At 33.3% G+C, this 14,839-nt stretch overlaps 1 protein-coding gene across 1 annotated transcript in view; it reads left to right on the top strand.

Moving 5' to 3' along the window:
- SP3 (Sp3 transcription factor) overlaps positions 1-12,528 on the top strand; it is a 58,230-nt gene extending 45,702 nt beyond the window's left edge. Inside the window, exons 5-7 of the mRNA XM_046019278.1 lie at positions 1,179-1,371; positions 6,977-7,173; positions 10,763-12,528. Of these exons, the coding sequence (XP_045875234.1) occupies positions 1,179-1,371; positions 6,977-7,173; positions 10,763-11,079 (707 nt within the window). The 3' untranslated portion in view covers positions 11,080-12,528. The remainder of the gene's footprint in view (positions 1-1,178; positions 1,372-6,976; positions 7,174-10,762) is intronic.
- The last annotated feature ends 2,311 nt before the right edge of the window (positions 12,529-14,839 follow it).

Below are 14,839 nucleotides of genomic sequence, written 5' to 3'. Positions count from 1 at the left end.
TCTCATAAACAGTTCAGACTCCATGGACTTGAACCTTGAACTTATTAATTTTCCTTTACCTCTACTTGGACCTTCTCCAGTATTCCTGTCTTAGTGAATGGTACCACTATCTGCCCTGTTGCCCAGGCCAGACTCCCCTTTCTTCCTACTTTTCTCCCTGATTCTTAGTTGTGGTTATTCTGATAAACTAGTTTTAAACTGTTTGAGGCATTTTCTTGATTGTTGAGTATATATTCAGTTTTCATTAGTTTAAATTCAGGAATTGCTAGGCACATTTGGTTTTTTTAAGGCTAGTTTTGCCCCAATTATTAGTGACTGATACAGGTCTAAAATAATAAGTTATGTTATGATTTTTAGTTTACATAAATCAAGATAATCTATAAGAATTTGTTTTACCAAAGATGGTTTCTATTCAGTATTTGTTCTAAATCCTGTATTATTTCTTTAAAAAAGTTTTCTGAGAGGAAAAAGCTCTAATGGTATCATATCATTATCAATATAAATAAAGATGATTGGGTCTGCCGAGAAAATGACGTACTTGCTGCCATGTCCGCTCTTCCTTACCATTGCATCCTCATTTTGTTTCCCAGTCTGGTTTGTAATAAAACTCCTTGAAAATAGAAACCATCTCTCATATTTCTGTCCCCTCTTCACAGTGATATTATGGCCATTTTAGATATTTTAGTAATGATTGACTTAATTTAAACCTTAAATTTGTGATAACAGACTCAAATGAATGACCCCTGCTTTTGCATTCACGTAGTACCTATAGATAGGGATAATTAATTTTAATACAGGTTATGAAAAAGAGGTTTAAGGCATTAGAATCTGTTCTAATCTGAATTGACTGTTGGATTTATTGACGAGTTGAATAATTTATTATTGAAGTTTCAGAATTGATTCAGCTTCCTCAAAAAAAAAGTTACTCGTTCTTCTTAATCTTTTAAAAAGCTAGCTCACATGCTGGTGTTATTCCCTTTTTTGACTGAATTATTTGATATTTAGAATAAAATAGAAATAGTTTTAAAAGAATAAGTCACAATAAGTACCAATGGTTATATTCCAGAAACAGGAGTTTTGACTTTTTGCATAGTATTCACTTTACCTTTGAGAGGCTCAGATCTTATGGTTTTTGGGCCAGTGGGCTGCTTCTCATCTGTATTTGCTTTTTTCTTTAGATATTAGGATCAAGGAAGAAGAACCTGATCCTGAAGAGTGGCAGCTCAGTGGCGATTCTACATTGAATACCAATGATCTAACACACTTAAGAGTACAGGTGGTAGATGAAGAAGGGGACCAACAACATCAAGAAGGAAAAAGACTTCGGAGGGTAGCTTGCACCTGTCCCAACTGTAAAGAAGGTGGTGGGAGGTATGCACACATGAAACATGTTTGTTTGTTTTGTTTTTTTTTACGTCTGCTAATAACATCACCCTGATTTTTGAAATACTGCATGCTGTATCACTTAATTATGGGAAATTATTCATTACACGATCATTTTGTGTGTATGTCTGTATGAGTGTGGCAGAGTTAGAACAAATATATGATAGAATTAGCAGATCTAAATGCCTTTTTAAAAACTAAAGTTATTTAATTTGCCTTAAAAAAAAATAGCAGATGCCATTTAATAGGCCCATATCAGAAATTAGCCTGTTTGCAAAACAGCAATGAGATTTGCTTAAATACAGATAAAGTTGATTTTTAGCTTGAGAATAGCAGTTATATAAAAATAAGAAGTTCAGAAATAGTTGATAAGCGTAAACATTTTCTAAACACTTTCTATTTTCAACAGAAATGAATAATAAGCCTAATGATGGAATTTTTTAAAAAAGTGGCACTGTAGTATTTCAATTCAGTCTTTAAAAAAATAAACATTAAGACAGAATAACATGATGGAAAAAACTAAAAACAGATCACTGATTATATTAAATGTGGATGGATTAAGCTTAATAATTAAGAACTTGAAACTCAGATCCTATCTAAAAAAACAAAATCCAGCTTTAATGTTGATTATAAGGAACATCTCAAATAAATTGGCACAGGAATGTTGTGAAGATAAAGGGATGGAAAAAGATATATTAGGCAAATGTTAACAAGAAAACTTGGATAGCAATGTTACTATTAGGCAATGAAGGATTAAGGTGAAAATAGTCAAATGAATAAATAGGGGTAGGTTCCTTAATAATAACAAAGTTTTCACCATAACTTTGAAATACATAGAGCAGAAACTTACAGAACGATGTAAAGACATAGAGATCAAATCCCTAGTCATAGTGAAAAACCTTAATATCTCTCTCTCAGAAACACTGCTTGAATAGACTATACTATTAATTCAGTTAATGATCTTGATCTATTAGAAATAGCCTTTCTATTTGCCTTTGAGTTGTTGCTGTTTGTTGATTTGCACATTGGCCAGTCTATTCGCAATGATGGTAATAATGACTAATAACTGCTATATTGGGAGTTTTAGACAGTCTCATAATTGAGGCACAGAGAGATTGAATGACTTTTAAGAGCAACATGCGAGTGGGCTTTGGACCCAGTGTCTTACTGCAGAGTCTTAACCACTATACTTATTGCCTCACAAGTGGATTTGCTTCTGCATCTGATCCTTAGGTATTTGTATTTTTGGTAATTATTTTAATTGTTTGAAATATTATTTATTCTTTGAAATGTTTTGGTCAGTTTAAATAAGTGAATGTGAATTTTGGTTAGGTGATAACTTTTCTGAAATTTACCCTCATATTTAGAATAATTTTCAAGATAAATAGTTCATGAAAGTCATATCTAATTGAGGGTCAAAGTCTGACCAGTGTTTTACTTTATTCATTTTATTAAAAATGAAAATCTTTTAGATTGGTTTTTATTAAACTAAACCATGCTCATAAAACTTGAGAAACACTGAATTATATTAAAAGAGTACCAAACTTCTATCCCACATCAAGAAAACCATTATAACATTTTTTTTATATATCTTTCCACACTTTACGTATCTATTTTTTTTTTTTTAAAGATTTTATTCATCTATTTGACAGAGATCACAAGTAGGCAGAGAGGCAGGCAGAGAGAGAGAGGAGGAAGCAGGCTCCCTGTGGAGCAGAGAGCCCGATGCGGGACTCGATCCCAGGACCCTGGGATCATGACCCGAGCCGAAGGCAGAGGCTTTAACCCACTGAGCCACCCAGGCGCCCCACTTTACGTATCTTTTAAAGTAGAATCATCTTATTCTTTCTGTTTTACATGTCCGCTCTTATTTTGAAAATTTTTGTGACCATATTTCCAAGACTATAGAGTCTACATCAATTTTTTAATGGCTGTTCTGTTACTGTATGGATGCATAAGAATTTAACATCTTTTTTGAGAGTTTGTTATTGTCATGCCAATCCTGACACATACATTTTTGCACATTTGCCTGATTACTACATCAGTGTAAGTTGGCAGAAATGAAATTGTTGGATCAGAGGGAATTGTCTGCTTTTTATCTGTATCAACTTACACTCCTACCAGTGGTGTATGAAAGTATCTGCTTTCCCACACCCTTGCCAATAATGGATTTCACATTTTTTAATACCTTTTAAAGTCTGACAAATGAAAAATAATTCCTCATTATTGTTTCATTTAGTATATTTTTTGTTACATTGTGAGATTCATTTTTTGGTGTGTTATTTTAACATTTTAAAGTTTCTTTTGTGAATTATTTGTCTTTTGTTAATCTGTTAACCAACTTGTGTGTTTAACTGTCATATATGCAGATATTTTTTTCCTAGTTTTACAGTGTCTTTCAACTTTGTCAGCGGTTTGCATAATGCATTGTTAACACAAGTAAAAGAAGAGTTCCATCACTTAAATTTTGCAAACTTTGTTTTATGCACAGAATTTTTAGTTGGTCAGTTTTTATGAAATACCTTATAAGGAGACTTAACTTTTTTTCCCCTAGAACTTTTGTGAGTTTGTTTTTTTTAAAAAACTTACTTATTCTAAGCAATCAAAGTTGAAGTTCTTAAGAAAAAACTATATTGTTTCTTAGAGCTCATTTGAACAGACTTCAACTAGCATACATGACAGGCACAATTGTATCATTGGCAGTTGCTGCTTCTAATTAATAGACGCATAGCATATAGTAAATCTAGCACATTCCAGAGTGTTCTGCAAAGGGGAAATAGGCAGTACTTTAAAAATTTTAGAATATTGGCCTTTTTCCCTCAGCCATATTCTTTATATGTATATATACATATATATATGTGTATGTCTAAATGTATATATGTGTATGTATGTATGTATGTATAAAGTGGCATCTCCGGAGGACAAAATTTTGTTTACCTTTTTGAGCAAGGTGTAAAATATAATTAATATATTTTATATTTATATTATAAAATATAAAATACTAAATATTTTAAAATTACATTCATCTGGTCATTTAACCAATATTTATTAAGCAGAACCAGCCTTCAGAAACGTTTTACTCTAGTGGGAGGGACAATTTTAATAAAGTCAAGTCAAGTCTAAAGGCATTATTGTTATGTGGGTTTTGTGTGGATTAAACATCAGTCCATATTTTAAAAATTTTCTTCGTCAGCATGTCAGTTGGTGTCTCATTTCTTCCATCCCAAGCAAAAGAAAGTACTTGATGTACTTACCTTTTCTTAATTCCCATACTGAGAATTAGCTTTATTTATTCTGTGTCACTCTGTCTTGGCATTGTTAAATTACGGAGAACAAGTTTAGGCGATCAGGAATAGAAACTTAAAATTGTTTGTTTTTTCTAGATTGTATAGTAGGTTTTAGTGGTCTGATTATGTAAATCAAGAAGAAAACTTACGGCCAAATCTTATATTACCTTTTTATTTGTTGAGAAAGTCAGTTCTCTTCCTTTTATCATATGGCATAAATCCATATCTAGCATATCTAGATTTTCTTGAATAAAATTTCCTTTTTAAATAGAAACTTGGACCCGGGTATTGGGCTTTTCCTTTCCTTTACATACATTTATGTGTGTCCCTGACCCATTTTTTTTTTTTTCCTTAGATGCCGATCCCATTTTCAAATAGTATTTTCTGTTTTCTTATGATTCAATTGAAAATAACTTTCCTGGGAGTTTTGGTTCTTCGAGAACCCAGATTCATTACTGTAATTTGTTAACAATCTTGTGCTTTGTTAGTGCTCTTATGCTAAATTTTGCTAAGTTAGTAAAATAGCACTTTTGAGTTTATAAAAGCACATCAATTCACTCAAGTGGTATGCTTAGCATTGAGGCAAGAAGCCATGGGTATAAGAGTGAAGTGAATTGGGTTCTCTGTGAAATTGCTATGGTGAACACAATATGTAAAATTGTTTTGTACACCAATAATCACAAACATTGCTCTTTTTCTTAGGGCTATTTGAGAATAAAATTTTAAAAGCTAAATTAAATGGAAATACTGGCTTTGGTTAATACTTTGGCAGGTGAGCCAGAAAAACCTGTTTCACTCAACTCAGCTCTTGGAAGAGAGTTGTAGAAATTGGGGGTGGACTGGAGCAGAAACTAGAATTGTGTTAGATTATGACATCCTTGCCCTTAAGACAACAGCATGACTCCTCCTTGTCTTTACTTATGCTATTCCTCTGCCTGGAATGCCTTCCCTCCTTTCTATCTAAATCCTACCCACCTCTTCCACGAAGCCTTCTCTAACTACTGGAGCCCACATTGATGTCTCCCTGTTCAGAACACCTATGGCATCTAACAGCCAGCACTGCACCGTTTAGCACTGTTTGTCCTATGGCAATTTCACATGCTACTGAGTGTGAGTACATTAAAATATAAATGTGGGGAAATATGCATTTTTCCAGTAAAATTTGAAAAACGATAGGTGTAATATATAAAGGAGGATTTGCAGGCTTATGGAAAGTTTATAGGCTATACCTAGACTGAGAGATTGGGGGAGGAGGGGAAGTCGGGGGTCTTAAATGTACCTTTTTTAATCTCAGAGAAATATTGCAAAGTGTATATGATTTCGACAGTCAGTGAGTCTAAAATGTCATGTTTTTATAAACTCATTTATTTTTATTCGGTAAATAGCCTGATTTGTTTTGTTTTAGAGCTTCAGTAACATTTTCTGTACTGTTTAATACTTACTTGAATATCAGTTCTGGAATCAAAAAAGTTTTCTTCTTGCTTAGGCCAAAATACTTGTGTTCATTCATCTAACAAGCACATATCCCCCAGACCTTGTTCTTGGTATCAAATACTAAAATGTAACAAATGTCAAATTTTGCACTGTGGAGAACTGTAATTTTATTATATCACTGATTTGTAATAAGGGGTATCTTTGCAAGGTTAATATGGAGGGAATTTTAATTGTAAAGATAATTTTGATTTATATTTATTTCATACAGTGCTAAGGGAGTTGAGACAATAGCTTTTTCTAGATTTTTTCCTTTGATTTTTCCCCAAGTCAGTGTACACTCAGGGTGTGGCTATACAAATATATGAATTAATACGCTTAAGTCATGTTAAAGTCTGTTTAGGTGCCTATTTTTTTTTAATTGTACCTGTGATTAGTTATGCAGTCATTTCTTGGTTTTAATTTAATTTTTAAATTAGCTGACATGACTTTAAATAGACCATTATTTCTTATATAACTAACTTAATGTGGATTGGGCCTATGCATCAAATTTGTGAATGGTTCTGACAGAATAATAGCTTTATTTATAAATTCTTTATGAAATGTCCTTTTAAATTATGTAATTCTTGAGCACATTTACATTTGGACAGCAATCACATTAATTCTGAAGTAAAATTAATATGTAATACATGTTTGAGACATAAAAATTTTTATTAAATTGATTTTAAATAGTCTTGGTTTCTGATTGACCTCATGGTGATGTCTTCTATTTGAAATTCAGCACAGGAATATATGATATGGTAATGTTTGTTTGGTATGGTAATGTTTGTTTGAATATTTTCACATAAAGATATATTATTCTTTGTGTTTTTTAGAGGTACCAATCTTGGGAAAAAGAAGCAACACATTTGTCATATACCAGGATGTGGTAAAGTCTATGGGAAGACCTCACATCTGAGAGCTCATCTGCGTTGGCATTCTGGGGAGCGCCCTTTTGTTTGTAACTGGATGTTCTGTGGTAAAAGATTTACTCGAAGTGATGAATTACAGAGGCACAGAAGAACACACACAGGTTACTAATATTTACTTTTAACAGACAAAAATGGCTACATGCTTATGGCTACATACTACCTTGAAGGTTTTTTTTAAAGAGCATACCTTACTGATCTGGATCTTTTTTTTTTTTTTTAAAGATTTTATATATTTATTTCACAGACTGAGATCACAGGCAGGCAGAGAGAGAGGGGGAAGCAGACTCCCTGCTGAGCAGAGAATCCCATGCGGCGCTTGATCCCAGGACCCTGGGATCATGACCTGAGCCGAAGGCAGAGGCTTTAACCCACTGAGCCACCCAGGTGCCCCTTGATCTGGATCTTTTAAAATACGATCAGTTATATCCAGTTTTTATCTTCAGCAACACCAATTTAAAAACAATAATTCCAGGCTCCTGTGTGGCTTATTCGTTAAGCGTCTGCCTTTGTTTGGCTCAGGTCATGATCCCAGGGTTCTGGCACCAAGCCCCACATCGGGCTTCCTGCTCAATGTGGAGCCGCCTCTTCCCCCTTCCTCTGCCTGCCACTTCCCTTGCTTATGCGCTTGCTCTCTCTCTCTCTCTCTGTGTCAAATAAATAGAATCTTCTTAAAAAAAAAAAAAAAAAGAAAAAGAAAAGAAAAACAGTAATTCCAAATAAGCCAACATGGCTTACCTTGTAAAATAACATTTTATTTTATGCGGAGTCTGGCTAGCTTTTTCCCCTTTTTTTAGTTCACTTTTTTTGTTTTGCTTTAACATCATTGAATGTCTTAAGCCACATTTATGTTATTCCTGTTTATTATGCTAACAATTTAAAGATTTATTTATTTCTTTTAGAGAGTAGGAAGGGGCAGAGGGAGACAGAGAGAGGGTCTTAAACAGACTCCTCGCTGAGCACAGAGCCAGACTTGGGCTCAGTGCGGAGTCAGCTGTAGGGCAGATCTCATGACCCGGAAGTCATGACCTGACCAGAAACCAAGAGTTGGCCACTTAACTGGCTGCTTAACTGGCTGGACCACTCAGGCGCCCCTCTGCTTTTACTCTTAACCTTTCTTAAATTCTTCTTCCTCAGTATTACAGTAAAGAATAAATCCTTTTTTTTCTGACAAACTCAATCATTTCACCTTTTCTCATTTTAATATCTGTGAAGTAAGCAAAAAATATTGCATTTGAGGAATAACCAAGGTGTTAGTGATGGAAAGACTCTCTTTGATTTGTTTTACACCATATGTAAAACAAATCAATTTATGTGGTTTATATGAAACGAGCCTTGGGATGACCCAAACTAAACCCCAAGTTAATATATCTTAGAGATAGTTTTCTCCTTCTACCTTATAATGGTCAAGGTGTTTATCAGTCTATGCTCAACACTGAAGGATTGAAAAATACATATTTACAGTCACTAGAGAGCTTAGAAGGAAGAAGCGTGGTAAAAAGAAAGACAGTATTGGTTTTGAAGTCACCTAGATCTGGATTCAAATCTAGATTCTCTGTTAGATTAGGCCAATATGCTGTCTCTGACTCAGCTTTCACACCTCCTACGTTGTCTTTAAATATATAACACAACCTGTCAAGTATGTAGTAGTATATATATTACATGTTCTACTTGTTTTATTTTCTGTCTCACTTGTTAGTAGGTAGATGAGTTTATTAAGCTGTTTGAAACTGCAACAAATAGTGTAAGAAAGTAAAGTATGCTCAGAGGCAGAGATCATTATTGCTTGGGATAGTAAGGCATTGTTGGGCAGTGGGTTGGGATAGTAGACTTTAAGATGGCCTGATAACAGAATTTTCCTCTGTGGAATTTGATCAGGTTATAAAAAGGAATAATGTAAAAGGAAAAACAAAGTCTGATCAAATAAATGTGGGAAACACTTGGTTAAACAGGGTCACTACACGTACCGAGGTAGCACCTCTTAGGACCTTTAATTGAACGTTAACAAGACTGGATCTCTAAGTGGGGAGAGATGTAGTATGCGTAGCATTTCCCAACCTCCTCTGATTGTTGTGCCATTTTCCATGGAGCTTCTCTCAGATTGATTCCAAGAGAAACTTTGGGAAATACTTTTGCAGAAGAATAGAATAGTATGTGAATAGAAGAGGTAAGAGACCATTTGCCATAAGCGAAAATGAGATTCTATAGAGCACATTTCTATTAATAAGTGGATTGAGCCATATAGAAGGCCTTTTAAGTTAGGCAATAGAGAATTTAAACTATTTAGTTATCTGCAAGTTATTGCCATACCACTTAGTATAATGGTGGAATTTTGCACTGTAATACAATTTGGCATTTTAAAGAAGATTTGTCTGGCATTGATTAATTGGATTGGAGAGGGAATGACTTAAGGTGTCGTCAGAGCATAGATCAGACATGAAGTCTGGTGAGGACCTACTTAGGGTGGAGGTGCTAGAATGAGATAGGTCAGAATTTTGAAATTAATTAATTAAGAAAATTGTAAGACTTGTTTATTGAATGATTTCTCTCTGGATTCCCTTTAGATTGGCCTTTTGGTTTCTGTCTTTCAGTAATTCTCTTACACAGTAGGTCTTTGACTTTTTTTTTTTTTTTTTTAAAGATTTTATTTATTTATTTGACAGACAGAGATCACAAGTAGGCAGAGAGAGGAAGGAAAGCAGGTTCCCTGTGGAGCAGAGAGCCCGATGCAGGGCTCGATCCCAGGACCCTGAGATCATGACCCGAGCCGAAGGCAGCGGCTTAATCCACTGAGCCACCCAGGCGCCCCGGTCTTTGACTTTTTAATTTGACTTTCAGGCTGTCTTTTGTATTTAAAAAACCTATTTTATTCAGACTGGGAAGCATATTTAGGCATCAGGGTCCTAAATTAACTTTACTGTCTTGATATGTTAGGCTTGCTCTTGACTGTTCTAGCTAAAGTCAAGTCATCTAGCCATCTGCATTATTTCTGGGATTACTCATTCTTAATGGACCTCAAGCTTGTGTTTTTGCTTTAATCTATAAGTATTCTGCGTAGTTACTTGAATTCATATTTAAGAATTGAAGGTTTAGTATCATGGATTTGACATGTTATTATCTTAAATATAGCTTAAAACAGTATACTCTTGGAATGCCTGGGTGGCTGCCTTCACCTCGGGTCATGATCCCAGGTTCTGGGGATCGAGTCCTGCAACCAACCATCCTTGCTCAGTCGGAAGCCTACTTCTCGGTCTACCTGCTCTGCCTGCCCTGCCCCCTGCTTGCCTTCTCTCTCTCTGACAAATAAATAAAATCTTAAAAACAAAAACAAAAAAAAATAGTCTACTCTTTAAAGAAGTATGTTACAGGCGGTCATTTTTTAGCTGTATGGTATCTTGTAACAGATGTTTCAAAACAAACTATTGGCATAGTTGAAATATTAAAGTCTAATCCGAGTATCAGTTTATAATGTTTGAAGATAGCTTTTCATTGAAAAGTAAAGATGACAGATTTATTTTGAGGGAAAATAATCTAGGAGAGAAATCTTGAAAAGGCAGCTAACGAATCTAAAGCAGTTTTAATTACTCTCCTTCCTGTCCCTAGCTGTCAAGTTAGGTTGGCTTGCTTTCTCAGCAGATGATCAGTCTATTACTGTTGAATTTAAAAAACTGAGTAACAATTTTTTTTTAACAGGTGAGAAGAAATTTGTTTGTCCAGAATGTTCAAAACGCTTTATGAGAAGTGACCACCTTGCCAAACATATTAAAACGCATCAGAATAAAAAAGGTATTCACTCTAGCAGTACCGTGCTGGCATCTGTGGAAGCTGCACGAGATGATACTTTGATTACTGCAGGAGGAACAACACTTATCCTTGCAAATATTCAACAAGGTTCTGTTTCAGGGATAGGAACTGTTAATACTTCCACCACCAGCAATCAAGATATCCTTACCAACACTGAAATACCTTTACAGCTTGTCACAGTTTCTGGAAATGAGACAATGGAGTAAATACTACACAAATACTTATTCATTGTGGTTATTTTTATACAGTAGTGAGAAGAATATTGTTCCTAAGTTCTTAGATATCTTTTTATTGATGTGCAAAAATTTTTGGATTGACAGTAACTTGGTTATACATGACACTGAAATGCCTTACTTTGTATGATATTCCATAGTATATTAAAAATGGTAAAATTGCATGGGTTTTGTAGGTACTTTTGGAATCTAGAAGAAATGAAATTTTACCAAGTTATATAAAGAGAAAATTGAATTTAACAATGCGAATGGTAGTCTAACCAAATGCATCAATCCTGTGTGGTTTAGTGTAAAAATGAGAACATGTTGGTATTTATCTATTGTAAGATAAAAAAAAAGTTGGTGGGTGAAAGAAATCATGTTATGATAAAAAAAAATTTTTGTAATTTTCTTGATGACTGGAATTTTTATTATGCATAACTGACAAATCAAGTTTCCAAGCAAATGTTACATAGTGTAGGCTTTACTTAGCTTATCAATTTGTCATTTTGAAGCTAATTATTTTAATTAGGTTAACTATGTACAATATTTTAAGCATTACTCTTGTAAGATTTTGAAAACTACATTTTAACATGGAACTCTAGGGATAGTCACCTTTTAAATCCTGTTGAAAAGCCATGTTTAAGATTTAATTTGCCAAAATAATGTCTTGTTAATATTCTTTCAATAACGAAGTTGGGCAATATAACCAATGTTTAAAAAAAAAAGTTTAAAATGTATAGGTTGAGGCATTTGGGTGGTAAGAAAATGTTACAGTGAATTATCCCTTTTCTTGAATATTGGAGGACCAAAAAAATAAGGTGTATTGCGTCTTAGCAGTGATTTTTTTATCCAATCTTGTTTCCAAAAACCATATGTCTGCCAGGGCCTTAAAAGCCATCATGTAAATTACCAGTAAAGTATAACATATGCAAACATAACAAAATCACTTCCATAGTGACGATACTCCAACCATATGGATATTAGTCATAGAAAACTAGAGGTTTATGATATTTTTTTAAGTCTCTCTCTCTCTCTTTTTTTTTTTTTTTTTTTTTTGTCTAGGTAGTCAGTCTGCACTTAAATATCAACCATTTTCCTTTTTTGCTTCTTCCCTTTAAATTTATATGTATCCAGTACATTTAATTGAGAAATGTATGTTTTTTATTATGCTATATTTTCTTTTTATTTTTTAATTATTGTTTATATTTTCAATTATTAAAAAAATGTACAAAATAAAGTTTCATTGCTGGTCTTGTAAGAGCTATACAATTTTCCTAAATGTATACCTATAACTGCAGCAGTTCACCTATTTCAAAAATTTGGAATTCTGTTCATTTGTTATTCTTAAGACCACCTCAAATTTAAAGGCTACCTTATTGTACGTTTAAAGTGTATTATAACAGTGTGGTAGTTAATAAAACACTATTTTTTTTCTTTTGAGTTTGTTGTATTCCTATGCATTTAAAATACTTGTAGTGGTATGGGATAAGAAAAATCTGGTTTATTTTCTTCACCTTAGCCTTTTGTTCACAGATTCTTGATTTCAAACACTAAAATTATTGTGAGCAGGTATATTTACTTGGAAAGGTAAGAATAGAGGCACTAGCAAATTACTAATATTTCACCTGAGAATGATTTAATTATTAAATAAAACTTTCGAAAAGCATCTTTTAACTCTTAAGTCCACATCGATTCATGTTAATTTGTAAGAGTGTCATTTTGCAAACCTTGATTTTTGTTTCCCTTTTTAAAGCAGTGCAGAATATTTTGATTTATTAAAAACTTGAATTTACATGACAATTCTTGAAAATGGTAACATGTTTTGGTAAACCATGGCAAGAACTATTTGAAGGTTATGTTTTGGGTTTGTGTATGTCTAATGATAAAGGCAGAGTAAGAGGAAGGGAGAAGTTAAAAATAACTATACCTTAGATATTTTAAAATTAAAAATCCAGTTACTTTGCACATGTGTACAGTGAGGGTAGAGATTAAGATTTCCATTGTCTGTTTTCCAGGCCCAATCTGACATTGTCAATAATATCTTTGAATGCATGGGACAACTCTAGATACACACAAAAACACAGGCAAAGTTTTCCTAAATATGAGACTTTAGCTTGTGATGTGCAATAGGAAGTATTGCTTGAATTATAGAAATTAATGGAATGTACAATTATTTTGAAGTTACAAGGATTAGAATTTGAATCTTTAAACTCCAGATAATATTTAGAATTTTTTCATTATTGAGAATGTGTGAAGATTATGTGAGAGGGTTGCTCACTTGAGCAAAATATCCATTAAATCAGGAGATTAAAAATCTTTTTAGAGTGTGATCGAAGAGATGTTTTAAAATAATACTGAAATTTTCTAGAAGTTTATAGAGTGTTTTTGATCCATGAGCTTCCGTGCATATTTTATCAGTTCTTAGAGCATGTATACAATGAAGAAAGTAAGTAGTCCTGAAAATTATTTAAGTAAGTTTTTGGATTTTAGAGTGCCCACTAGGAATATATCAGTGAGCTTTGAATCTTTGCCTAAGCAAAAAATCAGTATTCAGCCTCAGCCTACGTGATTTCAAATATTTCTATTTTTGTATTTAAAAATGCTGAATATATTGATACACTGTTTTTTTTCTAGTTACAGAATCCTAGTATTGAGTATATTAATGCAAGGATACTCTTTAATAAGTGTTTCATCAGTTGCTTTGCTTTCATGAATTCTAGAGTGCATATGCAGTGTATTCACATAAAATTCCTGTTTATCAGAACATACTCATCTAGTAAACTAGATGTCTATACTCTGAATACTTTAAAGAAAATACCACTTAAGATTTCTGTATCTTGAGACGTGATGACTTTGAGAGGTAATTCAGTTAACCAAAAAGCACATAAAACCTTAAAGGAATACACCTATTGCAAAAAGTCAGGTGTCCTGTAAGTGACTGGGCAAAACAGTGGGAAAAATGCTTAAGATATTTCAAAGTAGTGAAAATGCTTAAATAGTAAAAATATGTGTATGTGTAAGTTGAAGGCATGTCAAACATACTTCATAGAAAATAATGCTTAGCCAATATTGTTCATGAGAAAATGCTGGGAGCATTGAAAAAACATGCACAGGTCTCCCTGCATTCTTGACCTACTAAACTCTACATTTCTGGGGATGGAGAATATATATGTGTTTTGTAATCACTCGATAAGTGGCTCTGATAAACACTCCTGAATTAGAATCACTTAAAAAGAGCAAGCATCTTAGTATCTTAATAGTTCAAATCCTAGTACTACTCTCATGCTCCCAAAGTTTTTGTTCTATTAAAAATTTTGTATTCAATATTTTTCTCAAAATTTGTGATTATTATTACTAATAACATTGGGTTTTAAAATATGTAAGTTGATGTGTTGGTTGTGCTACCCTATTAGACAATGTGGTTTTTAGTTTTAATTAAGTTGTTAAGAATTGTTTTCAATGTAAAAGAACTATTTGTTTCACTAAATAGTATGTTTAAAACTTTTTGTCATAAATGAGTAGTAAGTCTTTGTTGTCTGATAATGAGCACAAAACAAGTTGGTTGATATCTTGGGAACAAGATTTGGTATTTTAGTGAAATCACCTCCCCTAGTGTTGGAGATACAAAGATACTGATTTGGTCCTTTGTTTGGACAGATTTGTATATAATCAAATACATTGTGGTAAATATATACTAGCAGCAGATGCAAAGTGCTCTAGAAATGTAGAGGAGGGAAAATTCTGCATGGAG

This window comes from Meles meles, chromosome 9, assembly GCF_922984935.1.
Source record: "Meles meles chromosome 9, mMelMel3.1 paternal haplotype, whole genome shotgun sequence".
Taxonomy (NCBI): domain Eukaryota; kingdom Metazoa; phylum Chordata; class Mammalia; order Carnivora; family Mustelidae; genus Meles; species Meles meles.
This window is presented reverse-complemented; position numbering and strand designations above follow the sequence as displayed.